This window comes from Stereum hirsutum (genome assembly GCF_000264905.1).
Source record: "Stereum hirsutum FP-91666 SS1 unplaced genomic scaffold STEHIscaffold_14, whole genome shotgun sequence".
Taxonomy (NCBI): Eukaryota; Fungi; Basidiomycota; class Agaricomycetes; order Russulales; family Stereaceae; genus Stereum; species Stereum hirsutum.
Genome location: NW_006763144.1, coordinates 141,636 through 156,751, shown reverse-complemented (window position 1 = coordinate 156,751; position 15,116 = coordinate 141,636). Strand labels below are relative to the sequence as shown.

The window sequence follows — 15,116 nt, the reverse complement described above, 5'->3', positions numbered from 1 at the left end:
GTTTCTTTCATGCTTTATTTAAATGGAAACGTGGTCCTCATAGTCCGAGTCAATGTCCATGCACCCGTTTGTCCAACCCATTGAGGCCCAACTGTCCAGCGACTTCTCCCCAGACGTCATCCACCCACAACAAGACCTTCCCTAGTCTCCCAGTCACTTCATTCACTCTCTTCGATAACTCCAAATCCTCGAACCCTTTCACAACTTCTCCCACCCCATCCCAAGAGTCATCTTCCTTGCTCGAGCTCTCAACGGCAGACCCAGTCTCAACACGCATCCTCTTTCCCTTCAGATCCCTTCCTGTCCGCATCTCTATCCCGCGTTTCGTTCCCAATCGAGTCTGTGGTCGATGGAGGAGACGATCAACTATCGCTCGTGTGAGTCGTTGTTGCAACAGTGAGAACACTGGATCTTGTAGCCGCAAAGTCCTGTCCACAGCATCGCGCAATCTCTTCTCCTCCTCTGGACCCAACGGGCCAGCCGCACGCACAAGCTCGTCTGCTAAGTTGATGAGTTTGGTGGAATCGTCAGATGGTGCGTCGATGGATGCAAGAAGAAGAGTGATGACGCGTGAGGTGAAAGTTGAAGTGGTGCCAGACGGGTCAGTAGATTGGTGTGGCAGAAGAATCCGGAGGCAGGCGGTGATGACGATCGTTTGAAGAAAGTTTTGTATGAAGACAAGATCTGGGATGGAGAAGAAGAATATCGGAGGTAAACGTGTCGGATTATGTGGCTCGTTCGATGTTTCTTGTTGCTGCTCGTCCGTGGGGGTCGAGGTAGGTATGGTAGGAAGGGAGCAGAACACCGGAGTAGGGCCACGCAGTGCCTGCATCAGCCTTTCGAGATATTGCTTCCTCACTACTTGGCCCTCTCCGTCCACAGCTGCGTCCTGGCTAGATCCCTTCATCCATGTGCTCCATTCCTTCTCGATCTCTTCGCTCTTCCAGACTTCCGATACCATCTCGCGTTCCCTATCTATGGCTTGTTCAAGTATCGCGGCTTTCAGTTGTCCTTCTCCCATGGTCCCCAGCACAAACTGTGACAAGTCGTCCTTCATGACTTCCGCGAGTTTGAGTATAGACCGGATGGTATCGATGACGAGTCGTGGTGTAGAAGACGTTATTGATGAAGAAGACTCGTCTAGCCTGCCGAGGAGCGCATCCATGTCGGAATCGCGGATGGGTGCACAGCGTTGCCGGAGTGCGAGAAGAATTTCACGGATGTGTGTGATTGCGGAAAGAAGGGGTGAAGACGTGGGGGAGAGTGGAGAGGACAGGGTGATTAGAACGATATGGTTCGATGGGAGAAGGGGCTTGAGGGCGATGTGGAGGTCATGGTATAGAAGCTTCAGCCGCGGAAGTTGAACGGAAGGTTCTGCAGATGACACGGCTTCTAGTGCCTAGAATAAATGAGTGTCAGTATATGTTGGATAGATGATCGATAGGACAAGTAGAAGATGAGAGATCAGAGAGGAGAAGTGTGACCAGTAGCTAATGAGGGACAGATGTAGAATCATCTGTTGAGACACAGCAAGCCCAGACTATGGCCATTCGTCCATCTAGCGACAACAGACACCAAGAAACAGGCAAGCAAGATACACTTGTTTGTAAATGATTCGGGAGCTTTAGTCATCAGAATTCAGACACTGCCGCATGTATAGATTCTTTGATGAAAATTCCGAAAAACGAGATGGCCAAAATCTGCGAGCAGACATACCTCATCCCAGAAGGCCTTATGTATTACTTCTTCCACCTTCTCTTGTAACGTCGGAAGTTCCGTATCTCTGCTCTCCCGTGCATGCGGTTTCGATAGCACAGAGAGGAGAGACTTGCCAGGTGGCAAGACCTTCTCAGGATCGTTGACAAGCAGATGCAGAAAGTATGTCTGATTGAGACTATCCAAAAGTTCCAGCGGAAGGCGAGTATCTTTCGACAGAGAGTGAAGGAGAGGATGGGGAGACATCTGTGGAGGAGGTTGAACGATGCCAGTGTCCCTTTGACCGTTCGGTGAAAACGTATTGGTGGAAGAATCAAGCTCCTTCTTCAACGCTTCGAGAGCAGCAGTATTCTCCGTGGAAGATATCCAAATTCCATCTTGCTCAAGAGAGCCAAATTTATCCTGAAGAGCTGACCAAGAGGGAGAAGGACTCCGTTGAAGACGAGAAAGTAGTCCGTCGATGGTATTGTTGGCTGGGTGCCGCAGCTTCAGTCCTTCCAGTTTTTCAATAACGCGTTCCATTCAGTATCCAGAGATATACGTGAGAGGACAGAATGTGCCTTTCTGGGCTGGGGTGAGAGTGCTTGGGCGTAGAAAGATCGGTGTGGCGAGCGAGCACGGCTGAGTAAACTGACGGAGTTTTAAAAGTTCTCAATTCCGAAATTGACCGATCGTCAGCCACGTGCTTCCTCACCGAACTTCAACTCACGTTCTGCGCACGAGCTCGCCGGCTGTTGTGAAGGGTTGGTGCCAAGTTGGTGCAAATCATTAGGGCTTATATGTTAGTAAAAACTTGGAACTTTTTGCGAAAGCTCATTGGCGGATCGGACAGATCTTCCGCCAACGAGTTCCAAGTAAACTTGAAACATATAAGGTCTATTAGTAACATTTTCTCTTTGTCTGGTACGTGAATTGTTTCATTGAACTCGCGCGCGACTATTGTCAGGCGGCACTCGTAGCTTGCTCGTAGCAGCCGCCGACAAGTGTCGCAACTCGAAGCACTCAGTTTCCCCCCAAAGAAGTGCCCAAGCTAAATCGTTTGCCGCGTGTCACTTTCTCCTGATAATCACAGGTCATGTCTGTCAAAGAAGAGGAATACGATGAGCTCGATGATGATGACGACGTTCTTGAAGACAACTTCGATCCAAACCAATTCTTCGTCGAAGACGAGCTCGAAATACCCACGGCAACTTCCTATTCAACTGACACGCTCCACAGTGAGTTATGTACTGACGCGCATTATGGGCGATTCTTTCTTAACTTGTTGTTAGCCATGATTCATCAGGGAGATATTGATCTTGATCCTGGATATCAGCGAGGTTTGTTTCTGTCCAAATCTCTGGTGAGATGTTGTTCACTTTCGTCTTGTTGCAGAGGTCGTGTGGCCAGCGGCAAAGCAGTCGCAGATTATTCAGTCTCTCTTCCATCACTATTACATCCCCCCAGTTGTCTTCTCCATTTACGAAGATCCAGACACGGGTATTGTCATTCGAAAATGTGTGGATGGAAAGCAGCGTTTGACAAGCGTTCAGAAGTTCATGGATGGCCAAGTACGTATCAGCGTTAGCAGCGAATAACAACAATTATTGAATCATCCACGATTTTCATAGATTCCTTGTATGTCAATACTGTCAGAGCATTGATTTTAGGTTTCCTCATGTGACCGGTGTCTTTCTGCCAGATAAACATCCACGGACGAAGAAGCTTTGGTTCTATTCAGTCACGAAGTCGCAGAGAGGCTCGAAGAAAGAGATTCCTGACGAGTGGAAGGAAATATTCGACAATAAGCTCATCACCGCAGGTACATAGTTATTGGATATCGCATAAACCAGATCTGCTCACTGAGTTCTTCTACAGTCGAATTTCACCATCTTACAACTGATGGAGAACGTGAGCTCTTCCAACGAGTTCAACTCGGAATGCCTTTAACTGTCCCAGGTAAAATTTCACGCCGCATGTCTTCGTACATACTACCTGGCTCGCTTACACATAGCTTAGAACGACTCCAAGCCATCCCATCCGAATGGTCTGAATGGGTACTCAGACTCGATCGGACCTATGTCACCATCGAAAATGGACTCGTCGACTATATCGATATTGCAACAACCCGAGCTCGTACCTTCTATAACGTCGCTATTCTCGTCTTTTGTTGCCACGCGCTTCCTGCTACCCGTTCGCAGCCCACCGCATCGACGTTAGAGAAGTTCTTGAGGGATACACCCAGTCCCGAACCGGAATTCAAGAGAAAAATTGACCATGCCTTGCAGATGTTCTTGCAGATTGCCTCGGATGTGAAATATGGGCAGATTGCATTCAAGTCGCCGAACAAGAAGGTAGCGCCTGTTGAATTCGTCTTCATTGGTACGTCAGAGATGTTCTCCCTGATCCCTTGTCGAGTTGCCAACTCAAATATCATTTCATTTCTATCGTATACTTCTTTCGTGAATATCCAACCTTATAAGGCGTCCTTCTCTATCTCACTGACGGTGATGATTACGACGACGACACCCGCGCAAGATATATTGCCCGTTTCCGCCGCACACTACGCGATCGCCATAAAGATATCCGAATGAACAATCGTGTCGTTGCGACTGCTTGGGAGATTCTAGAAGCCATCCAAGATGAGGATGATGAGTTGCCATCAGTAGGAACAAAACGGAAGAGTCGGGCTCAGGATGGGCCGTCTGGCAAAGGAAAAGGGAGGGGAAGAGGAAGAGGACGAGGACGAGGCACGGGTCGTGCTTAATCTCAGTTTTTCGGTACCACCAAATCCACGCGTTTTCTGAGCCTTGGGAATTTGGCTGACACTTTCCTTATTCAAGTGCCTTGCTTCAGCCCCTTGATCACCATTTGAGCTGTTCCTTCTACCAGTATACATGCTTTCCTTGTATAGTCCGCAACTCGCTTTGAACAGTACTAACTCATACTCTATCATCTTTACTAAGGAAATTGGGTAAGAAACTCCGGTGAACATGCGTCTACTTGCATCTTCTTGACTGCCATCCAGTGAACAGATCGTGTGGCCCAATATGCGCGGCATTGTACAAAGCTCACTTCTGCTATATCAATATCGATTCCTTTCGTAATCGCCGTTATATCCTCTTCATTCAACACACAGTTTGAATGCTCTACCTGTCTTCGCCGTGCCTCAGGCCACATCCGCGAAAAAAAGACTCGTCGTCGCTGCGCACTACATTTGCCTCTGCTGGTTCAGATGATGCCCACACTTCCTTGTCCAAGACCACGACATCTATTCACTTCGAATCAACATCAATGGAAACCACAGCCGCCGGGTTTACTGCGGATATTCTTGATGAGTTATGCAAGATCTTGTGCGAAGACGAAGTGGTTGGGCGTGATCGTGTTGGACGAGGGGCGGTCCGCTGGGCTGGGCCACAATGACGCCACATTCCGTTGAAACGGCGCTTCTGAAACCAGGCAAGCTCCGAGCGCCCCAACATTGACAACAAGACCTGCAAGAGAACCGTCGTCTTCTGTCAACATCGATTCCGTTTGTGTGTACAACCCTTTCTTTGTGCATGGTTCGTTGTACTCACTGCATATCAAAATGTATCCAGAGGACTCTGGCTGGATTCCAGAACTTGCTAAGAAATATAGAATCGATATTCCTCCGAAATGAGTTCTTTTCTGCTGGCCCTTCGAACTCCTTCGAACGGGATCACGTTGGAGGTGGCTCGACTGGTATACGACATGCTATCACAGGATATGTAGCTCTGCAAATCTCTGGTGTCAGGCTCTCCAGCACCTGCCCGTCAATGTTTGACCTCGTCCGCTCCTAACCGCCCGCCCCGCTACGCCTCAAGCTCGCTTGAATTGCGGGTACACCCGATGCGTACTGGTAACCTTCTCGGAGGGATAGTCTCATCACATAGTAAACAAGGTATGATGCTAACATCCTTGTGAGCTGTGGAGGGTTTAGTAGAGGGTTGAATGCTCTTGGCGAAGGCCCGGAGGGATCACGCTGTAAGTCATGCTCGTTGAGATTTCTGGAATGTCATTTTGAACTGATTTGTTCTGCACAGCGACACTCGACCATCCTTGATTTTCGATCGTTCTCTCGACCTATGTAGGTAGCGTCAACAACGAAGTTTGCCATGGTCACAGTCCATAAATAAGTATCTTCGTGTTCTCGTTATATTTATTATTCCGAGTCGAGATCGCCTTCTATCTCACGACCAACGAGAAGCATAAGTCCGAGGTGCACCACCAACCATCCATCACTTCTCTGTACACGGACCCGGTCGAACAACTTCTCTGCATACACTTCCAGCTGAGTCTCATGATGATCTCGCATCCAGCCCTCTGTCTTGGCATCACCCATTCACGTTTTATTCCGACCCATTCCCGACATTAGTAAACAAATGCACCCGTTTTTTCTTCCCATCTTTTGTCAGTCTTCTCAAGAGTTATAAAACATCGAAAGGTTCGTGCTGTCCTTCCTCAGAGTCGCATCGCAGAGCTCACATCCTCCCAAACAACAACAGAAGGATCTCATCATGAAGTGCTTTCTCTCACTCGCTGTACTCCTGGCTCCTTTCCAGTTCATCGCGGTTAGTGTTCTTCTGCAGTCAATGATGTTTGTATGTTGTCTGAAGATAATCCCCATAGGCGAAACCGCAATTCGTCAAGCGTGCCTCGGTCAACGATGTCGCTACCCTGGGTTATGCCTCTCTCAATGGAGGGTAAGCGAGGAGTTTCGTTCACCATGACTATAGCTTGACTCGCGTGTGATTGTAACAGGACCACCGGTGGATCTGGAGGAGCGACGACTACCGTCACCACACTCGATGCACTCACATCCGCTGTAGCGGGCAACGCGAAGAAGGTCGTCGTCATATCTGGTTCGTTTCGTCTCTACTCTTCTCCGAATCATAGTGCCTATGCTTACTAGTGATGTGGACTCCTCCGACGTTGCAGGTACTATCACCGGTGATGATGTTGTGAAGGTTGGTTCGAACACGACCGTCTTGGGGGAATCTGGCGCTTGTGAGTGCATGTCTGCGCATCCGAGTATATGATTTTTCATCTTTTACTTTGAAACCGCTTTATCAGTGTTACAGGGCGTTGGACTCCGTGTCCTGGAAGAGTCCAACGTCATAATTCGTAACATTGCGATCTCGAAGGTATGACTCCCGCTCTCTTGTTAAGAACTGGACTGATATCTGTCTTGTTGTCGGGGTTACATTGTTTAGGTTCTGGCCTCTGCTGGAGACGCCATCGGCATTCAGCAAGCATCACAGGTCTGGGTCGATCATGTTGACCTGTCCAGTGACATGGATCACGACAAGGTATCACCGGCTTTCGTTCCCACCATACCACCGCCTCCGACCTCATAGCCATCTTTCCACATATTTCGGTCAAGGCACTTACCGATCCTTTCTCTCGTAGGACTTCTACGATGGTCTCCTAGACATCACGCACGGCTGCACGGGCGTCACCGTCACCAACTCGAAATTGCACGACCATTGGAAGGCATCCCTCATCGGTCACTCTGACAATAACGGACCACAGGACGTTGCCATCACCGTCACGCTTGCGAATAATTGGTGGACGAACTTGAATTCGAGGACGCCATCTTTGAGGTTTGGTCATGGTCACATCTTCAACAACTATTTCGACGCGAACAATGATGGGATTAACACCAGAGATGGTACGTACATCTTTCCTTCCGATCCTCCGACACGGAGATCTGGGGAATCACTCATACGATCATCGAATTTCTGCGCATTTAGGCGCTCAGGTGTTAGTCGAGAACAACGTCTTTGAGGATACGAAAGACCCGCTCTATTCGACCGATTCCGGAAACGCTGTCTCTGTGAACAATGACTTTGGCGGTGGAGAAGATACGGCGCCGCAGGGTAACTTTACGACTGCTCCGTACACCTACAGTTTGATTGAGACGGATAGCGTTAAGGCTTCTGTTACGAGTACTGCTGGTGCCAATCTTTCTTTCTGAGCACCCGGTGCCGTGGACAACGTAGGTGGCTGTGGTTGTGCCGATTCGGTTGGCGTGCGCGTTATGGAAGATGAGGAAGACGAGGGGATTGCCATGGACGGTGGCATTGCGTTCCTGAGTTTCGTTTCGCGAAGGAGGACGGGTTTTCTCTGTGGGTTTTTTGGTCAGTCTGCCATGTAATTTGTATCAGCTTTATGTGTGGGGGGGGTGGAATGAAATATGTGGTTGGATTGTTTTGTCGAGACTCAAGGATCGCTTTGGGGTCGCTTGCCTGAGTGGCACCCGGGCCAGGATTCACTGAGCCAGTGCTCCGGCCCTCCGCCAAGAAGAAGCTATATTTAGGATACCGAGGGAATGGGCCGGGCCGAGAGAGGTTGCATCATGAACGCCACCCGGCGACTTCTGCAGGATCCATCATCCAATCACTCGCATCTTTCTGTCTCCCATCCCATCTCCCCCTCATCGCCACAGCCAAGGCAACAAAACCAGCGACGACGACAACGGCAACCGTAAAATAATTCTTTCTTCTTACCACCACATTCTCCTTGACAATCTCAGACGATGAGCACCATTCCCGCCACCCCTCCTTCTCCTGGCGTCGGGGCACGAAGGACGAAGGGACCAAAGAATCTGCCCAAGCTACCGTTGTCTGCGTTTAGTCCTCCTAACTCTGGAGTATCAGATAGTTTCCCACTACCTGCTAGTCCAAGCACGGTTCATCCTGATCGTGTGGTCGATGCTAGCGTTGCGAGTTCGGCTGTAGACGCTTGGGTGAACGATATCGGCAAGGATGACGGCTTGAAGAAGAGAGTCAAGGCTGTCGTCGTGAAGGCCGATGCTGGGGATGTTGACGGGTCTGTCTTTAGTCTAGGAAACATTGTTATATGCGTTACTGATTCCATATATCTTCAACCCCATGCCCTACCCATTTCAGTCTTTCCACAAAACTCTCCTCATCCGGAATTTCTATTCTGGCCACCCAGACCCCCTTCAACCTTTCCGACTCTACTCCTCCCTCCAAATACCTTTCCGTGACGTACACCTCGTCATCCTTATCTGAGGCTGCCATTGCAGGCCTAAGCGCTGCTCTCAAATCAGGCGCTGTCGTTGACATCGACGTTCAAGCCGACTTGACGACAGCCGAGAAAGACTGGGAAGCGTTCGAAGAATTACTCACCAAGGCTACCGCCGATCCCGAAACCAGTGCCGGGACGCTCATCATCTGTGCGTTCATGTCCTTTTGCTGCTCGATGTAGCTTGCCCCTGCACGTTTTCGGCCCTCTGTACCCCACGTTTCATCTACCCTGCCCCATCTTCATCATACCATGGTGATGAGACGTATCTGATACTGATGCTTGGATGTTTATTTTCGTGTGTGCCCGCATGTCCGTCCTTCCAATGTATCCTTACACGGTTCATCTGTCCTCGATTCTCCATCTAGCGAACATACTTCCACCTCCACACGACCTCAGCCTCGCCATCGTCAAACTCCTCTCACACAAGACCTACCGGTTCTATCAATCCCAGATCGCGACCCTGTCCTTGTTTCCAAGTTTGCATCTCAAGTTTCTTCCCCCGGCATGGAATGCGCCGACGCCGCCCACGCCAGGAAAGGAGGTGACGGATGAAGAAGGGAAGGAGAAGAAGGAGTGGAAGAGGAGGATCAAGATGTATCGTGCGTGATATCTCGCATTCGTGCATCATTCTCTAATCCGTACATACTACTAACCTCATTGTTTCTCGTTTCCGCACACAGTGGGCCCAGCCGTCGAAGCCTTCGGTTTCCAACGTATCATCTTCGGCTCGGCTCCCTCTACGTCTTCTTCCTCATCTTCGAACGCGGCAGATTGGTACGAGATCGCGAGGGAGTCGTTCGCGGAGTTAGGTGTAGAACAGGTAGATGTGGATAATGTGTTTGGAGGGAATGCGGTCAGGGTTTACGGGAAGGAGAGTTAGGTAGATCGTGCGACGTTGACTAGGGGGGTAAGCAAGAGGGAAACGAGGCATGGAGAGCCACGAGTCCATATTTATTCGGTATTCTCGTCTCTGGAACATTGATGGGACGGTCATTTGGTATATCCGTATTTGTATGTTCATGTTTATGGATCGCTTTGGGCTATGGTACTGTGTGTGTTCTTTGGAAGAGAAAATCTGTTGTTATTGTGATAAGCGCGGTTATTCCTCGTCGTTACTATCGTTGTTGTACTTACATATCGCAAGGATTTCTCGTGGTTGGAAGATAACGTCAAGGATACGATGTACATACATATTGTTGCGTTAGCGATGTGTTAGTCTTGGTCGTTGCGGTCATGGTGGTGGCGAGAACTTCGAGTGGGGTTTGGGCCACACGGCGCACGCGCTCACGCCACCATCTATTTGATAGAGAGTTTGAAATCGGCAAGAAGCGAAACTCAAGATTCGGATCTCCCACCGCTGAGAATCGAAACTCCACGACGGGGAAACCACTATTTAGAGCCAGCTAAAGTGGAATCTAAACATTGGTCAAAATATTATATATGGATGCCAATTTAGCGCTCTCTAAAGCAAAGCTTTAGCGAGCTCTATAGTGAGTTCCATTGATTATTCTCTGAATTACCTTTAGAGGGTGCTAAAGAGATTCGGGGTTGCCACATAAGGCAAGCCCGAGGTGCTCGACAGCCTTTAGCGTCCTCCAAAGTCTATCTTTAGCGTTTGTACGGCATTTCTAAAGAAAATGCATAGAGTCGCCTTTGGAGGTCTCCAAAGTTTCTCTTTAGTACTTTCCAAAGCGGAGCCCATACATAATATATAGAAGTTACTTTAGAATCACCTTTAGAGCACTCTAAATAGTGGTTCCCTGGCCGTGCTCGCGTGGTTTTCCCCGCCAGCAAGGCTCTCAAGCGCCTAATTGTGGCCCATTCACGGCTCTCTCGCGCATGTCAGTGTCGCTGCCTATGCCAACGAGGACAGCCCAAAGGCTACTTTAAAAACCACCCAGGATGAGTGTGCAGATGCTAAACATGGGATTAGCGCCATTTCACCTAACAATTACCGCGAAACCAATGACGACAATTCAGCAATGCGAGTTTCGAGCCTTGAGTTTCGACAGTCGAAACCCGGTGATTATATTCGAGCAATTCTTACACGTTATACTGAGAAAAATGAACTTAATATTTTGGACTGAACATAAATATCTGCTTCCAATGGTGTCTCTGCATTTTTGTCGTGGCAGTATACGAGAGGGATATGCGTATAAACCAAGGATCGAAACTTATGAGCTCAAGAATCGAAACTCCGAGTTTCGGAAGTTGCCGATTTCAAACTCTCTGATGTCCGCTTCGGTAAAGTCCACACAATTTTTAAGGGCTTTCCACGATCTCAAGTCGAGTGGCCTTCTTCTTTCGATAGCATTGAGTATGCACTTGTTTACGTCCAAGCGGCGACAGATCAAGCTCCAGACAGCCGAGTGCCACCACACAATGATCGTACCTCAGATTCACTGTGCCGAGACATACGAACCGGTTTGTTGTCATTCGAAACGAAACCCTGCAATTTTAATCAAGGCTTTGCACGAGTTGAGGAACGGATGTGACCCGATCTCGACCTTCTTCGGCTTCGGTTTGTGTACTGATGTGTACGATCGAGCGGCCACCGAACGCACTCCGCGCCTCGTGTTGTTTGTCCTTGTGTACGATCGCGCGGTGTCACCGAGCCGCGTCGACGCGTCGTGCGAGGTCGTGCGCGCCATCCGTCTCACCATGCATGTCTATCGCTCACGATCGAGTGTAGCTATGCGGATACGAGGTGGATGACTGCTGTGCGCTTACAGCGCCGTCGAGCCTGGCCCGAATCAATCATGAGTCCTCTGTAATATGAGCGGTCTGCACCACCTGCTCGTGATAGAGCGAATGGGTACATACAGACCCGATGTAAGTATATAAGTGGACATCCTCCCTCCCTTGACAAAGGTCCGCCGCACCCTCTTTCTACTTTTCAGAATTTTGTTGATAACCCCCCCATCACCCTCCTGTTGACAGCTTTACTCGGAGACCATGTCCACCTTTAGCCAGTTCTTTCCGCCTAAGCCGACGTTCTCCGTGCGTGATATCCCGGACCTCACGGGGAAGGTTATGATCGTCACGGGTGGGTACACTGGTATTGGTAAAGAAACCGTGAAGGTATGTTACTTTTTTCATTGTCAGCCCAATCACCGACACTCTATCGCATGCTTCTTCCTCGAGCTGTGAGGACTATCCGAACTGACTTCGCGTATTTTGCATTTTCTTTTACGCTCCTACAGGCCCTTCTGCCGAGAAATGCCAAAGTATATATTGCAGGTCGGAGCCTTAAGAAAGCGGAAGAAGCGATGAAAGATCTCAGACAGCAGACGGGCAAGGACGCACATTTTATCGAGTTGGATCTGGCGAGTCTGGCCTCAGTGAGAAGGGCTGCTAAGTCTTTTTTGCAGTGAGTGCCAGATAGATCATTCAAAAGTCTCGTCTCACTTTGTACTAATTTTATTTGTCATGCTATATAACTTCAGGAAGGAATCGAAGCTGCATGTGTTATTTAACAATGGGTGAGTGCTAGGCATCTGCATCCCTCGGACCCGTCTCGATTGCTCATTCGTGTGATGTTTGTGTTATGCCAGAGGAGTGATGCAACCACCGATCGACCAACTAACCTCCGATGGCTACGACCTTCAGTTTGGAACCAATGTCCTTGGTGCGCCCATCGTTGTTTGTGGCCCCTCGCTCGTTCTTCCTCGTCAACCAGTTCTACCTACCTATGCTAACTGTAATATGCAATTATAGGTCATTTTTACTTCACTCGTCTCCTTCTCCCTACTCTCATGGCTACCTCTACCCCCGCCTCTCCTGCACGTGTCGTAAACACGTCCTCGTACGGGCATCAGGTACAAAACGAACTTGTCTTCGAGAGCTTCAGGGATGGAGACGTCAGGAGAAAAATTGGGAGAGCGGGACTGTATTATCAAAGCAAACTCGTAAGCACAAGTCTTTTCGTTCACCTAGGAAGGAGTGTTGAATAGTTGCCGTAGGGGAATGTAGTATTTGCCACAGAGTTGGCTAGGAGATATGGGGACAAGGGGATCGTCTCTACGTCTCTGAACCCAGGTATGCCCCCAGCCGTTTGAAACGTCATCTTCTTCTGATCTCAATGGTCGCGAATTATACTGAGACACATCTCCCTCTGTTCGTGTCTGCGCAAGGTAACCTCCACTCGGAACTGCAACGAACTCTCGACTTGGGGACCCTCATTCTCGTACGGATATTATCCTGATTACTCACCCACCCACCCACCCACCCCCATCTCCTCGAGAAAGCTGATTTATGGTCATATTTTAGTCAAAGATAATCAGTTATCCTACCCCCTTGGGAGCTCTAACACAGCTCTACGCGGGTACCATGCCTGAGGGCGCAAAGTTCAACGGAAAGGTATGCATTACTCCTCGAATTACTCCTCACATTATACTCATGTTTCATGGGCACCGCGTATGACTGCACCTGTAGTACCTGATCCCTTGGGCGCGTCTTGGGACTGCTACACCCGAGTCTCAGGATCCGAAGCTTGGGAAGAAGCTGTGGGAATATATGGAAGGAGAGGTGGCGAGATTCGAGTCGCAGAACAGGGACTGAGCGCTCCGTGGTTGCGTCAGCTCTGCCGAGCCCGAACGAGTTGTCCATGTTTGCGTCCGTTTGCCGTGTGTGTACATTTTCATTATAGATCTGGGTTACATTTACAGAGCGATGGTGTATATATCGGTGCCATGACCTCATCGGACCTGCTAACGCCACAGTATCTTTGTGTTTGTATATTATCCTCCACCTGTTCTGTTCCGACGTTCCCTATCTCTGCGACTCGCTCATACTCTCCCCGTCTTTAAGCTCTCGCACTATTTGGATATATCAGTATCTCACTGCAAACAATCATGGGCCGTCACCAAATCGAACAAGGCTCTATCACTATCGCATACGGTAAAGACCATGTCACAGGCTACTTTCTCAGCGTTATAGATGAGCGACTTTCCTGGTCGTCCGATGCTACCACACAGGTCAATGAGATCACGGAGAAGGTCAATGCAGATGGTGGAGGGGGCTACTTTGACCTTCATACGGGCCTGGTAGGGATCGGGCATAGGGTTGATGTGGCCACGATTTTGCATTTCTGGAAGGTTTACGGGGTCAAGGAGGAGCATTTAGAGATGGCTAGGAAGGGGAAGGAGTTTTAACGAGGAAAACGCGATGGTTGAAATTGTATGTGGGTATGTGACTCTGCTTATGATCCCATGAAAGTGTAACGACAAGCTGATTTCTAGAGCAGGTTGACGTCTTGATCGGTCGAATTTCGCAGGTTTGCTTCGTGCTTCAAGTCACCTTGCAAGCTCTAACGGACAATTTTGAGTAGCTCTGTACGGTCGTTGTTGTGATCTTTTGTGGGATTACTTAGTCTGATCAGGCTTGGATTGGGCTTGGATCAGGGGATTCTGGACGAAATGAGGCCGAGTCAGTTGTGTCAGTGCTGCGAATCCTTCATGCCCACACGGTACAGAATATGTAGCCTGACCGTGACCATTAGAAAGTGTTATAAAAGAACTTTGAGTAAAAGGTCCTACAGGAGGGGGGCGTATTGGTATCGAGGTTCGATCCTTATGCGTACAGTTTTGGTGGCAAATGCGACGCGAGGTCTGATCCTGTGCGTACATGACTGGCCTGGATTTGCCTCTTGGTCCGATCCCTTGAACTGCCCTTGTGCGTACGGAAAGTTGGCAGGACTGCCTAGGTCTGATCACTATGCGTACAATTTTGTTGTATGTGTTCAGGCTTGGTCGCCAACCTTCACTCTCCAACACTGTACGCCACTGCACAGACCATTTTGTGTCAAATTGACGGTGTTTTAGGTGCTCGTCTGGGAGAAGGTCCAATCCCTCGTGAGTACGGAAGGCGCCCTTATTTGGACTACCCGATCCACAAAAGTACAGAAATCCTCCCAAACCTTGAGTACAGAACTACCCGAATTTTGGGTTTTGAGATCGGACTTCCGTACCAATACGCCCCCCTCCTGGTCCTACCGAGTCCCGTGTGCCTGAGACGCGATAAGATAAGATACTAAACGGTCGAACAATGAATCTTGATCACGTGATTCAGCGTGTAATACACCGGTCTCGGCCAATTGTTCGACTAAATACGCATCCGTGCGCGTCCACATCAACACACTGTCTGACTTACTATGCAGCAGCCATAGCATCGCTACCAGGTTGACACAGATTCTATCTGCTTGTTATTTGGATCTTATCAGTCTGTGGCATCTGCTTATCCAATATTTCAACTTGTTCCTCGTTGCCTTTCATAATTGCTTTCGGATTTCCATTGGTGCGTCACGTATTTTGCATGAGTTCCAACGAGAGGAATTATGCTCATTTGTC

At 49.1% G+C, this 15,116-nt stretch overlaps 6 protein-coding genes across 6 annotated transcripts; 5 read left to right on the top strand and 1 right to left on the bottom strand.

Moving 5' to 3' along the window:
- Window positions 1–49: 49 nt before the first annotated feature.
- STEHIDRAFT_64176 (uncharacterized protein) lies at window positions 50–1,962 on the bottom strand (the record flags this gene model as incomplete). The annotated part of the gene is made up of 2 exons (XM_007307757.1): window positions 50–1,399; window positions 1,717–1,962. The coding sequence occupies 2 exons, from the start codon at window positions 1,960–1,962 to the stop codon at window positions 50–52; spliced, it is 1,596 nt and encodes a 531-aa protein (XP_007307819.1).
- Window positions 1,963–2,486: 524 nt separating this feature from the next.
- STEHIDRAFT_102019 (uncharacterized protein) lies at window positions 2,487–4,462 on the top strand (the record flags this gene model as incomplete). Its single annotated transcript, XM_007307825.1, has 9 exons — window positions 2,487–2,619; window positions 2,789–2,933; window positions 2,988–3,035; window positions 3,091–3,266; window positions 3,327–3,333; window positions 3,398–3,517; window positions 3,574–3,654; window positions 3,715–4,077; window positions 4,179–4,462. Exons 2-9 carry the CDS (start codon window positions 2,792–2,794, stop codon window positions 4,460–4,462), a joined length of 1,221 nt encoding a protein of 406 aa, XP_007307887.1. The 5' UTR covers window positions 2,487–2,619; window positions 2,789–2,791.
- Window positions 4,463–6,233: 1,771 nt separating this feature from the next.
- On the top strand, window positions 6,234–7,875 carry STEHIDRAFT_149113 (pectate lyase B; the record flags this gene model as incomplete). The annotated part of the gene is made up of 8 exons (XM_007307824.1): window positions 6,234–6,287; window positions 6,346–6,419; window positions 6,478–6,578; window positions 6,655–6,723; window positions 6,790–6,860; window positions 6,930–7,025; window positions 7,126–7,387; window positions 7,470–7,875. 8 exons carry the CDS (start codon window positions 6,234–6,236, stop codon window positions 7,691–7,693), a joined length of 951 nt encoding a protein of 316 aa, XP_007307886.1. The 3' UTR covers window positions 7,694–7,875.
- A 1,216-nt stretch (window positions 7,876–9,091) lies between these two features.
- On the top strand, window positions 9,092–9,649 carry STEHIDRAFT_63958 (uncharacterized protein; the record flags this gene model as incomplete). The annotated part of the gene is made up of 2 exons (XM_007307734.1): window positions 9,092–9,368; window positions 9,450–9,649. 2 exons carry the CDS (start codon window positions 9,092–9,094, stop codon window positions 9,647–9,649), a joined length of 477 nt encoding a protein of 158 aa, XP_007307796.1.
- Window positions 9,650–11,707: 2,058 nt separating this feature from the next.
- STEHIDRAFT_170891 (NAD-P-binding protein) lies at window positions 11,708–13,329 on the top strand (the record flags this gene model as incomplete). The annotated part of the gene is made up of 9 exons (XM_007307823.1): window positions 11,708–11,850; window positions 11,973–12,139; window positions 12,216–12,251; window positions 12,324–12,397; window positions 12,487–12,677; window positions 12,732–12,807; window positions 12,903–12,955; window positions 13,039–13,128; window positions 13,204–13,329. The coding sequence occupies exons 1-9, from the start codon at window positions 11,725–11,727 to the stop codon at window positions 13,327–13,329; spliced, it is 939 nt and encodes a 312-aa protein (XP_007307885.1). The 5' UTR covers window positions 11,708–11,724.
- A 293-nt stretch (window positions 13,330–13,622) lies between these two features.
- On the top strand, window positions 13,623–13,922 carry STEHIDRAFT_63561 (uncharacterized protein; the record flags this gene model as incomplete). The annotated part of the gene is made up of 1 exon (XM_007307698.1): window positions 13,623–13,922. The coding sequence occupies one exon, from the start codon at window positions 13,623–13,625 to the stop codon at window positions 13,920–13,922; it is 300 nt and encodes a 99-aa protein (XP_007307760.1).
- Between the last annotated feature and the right edge of the window lie 1,194 nt (window positions 13,923–15,116).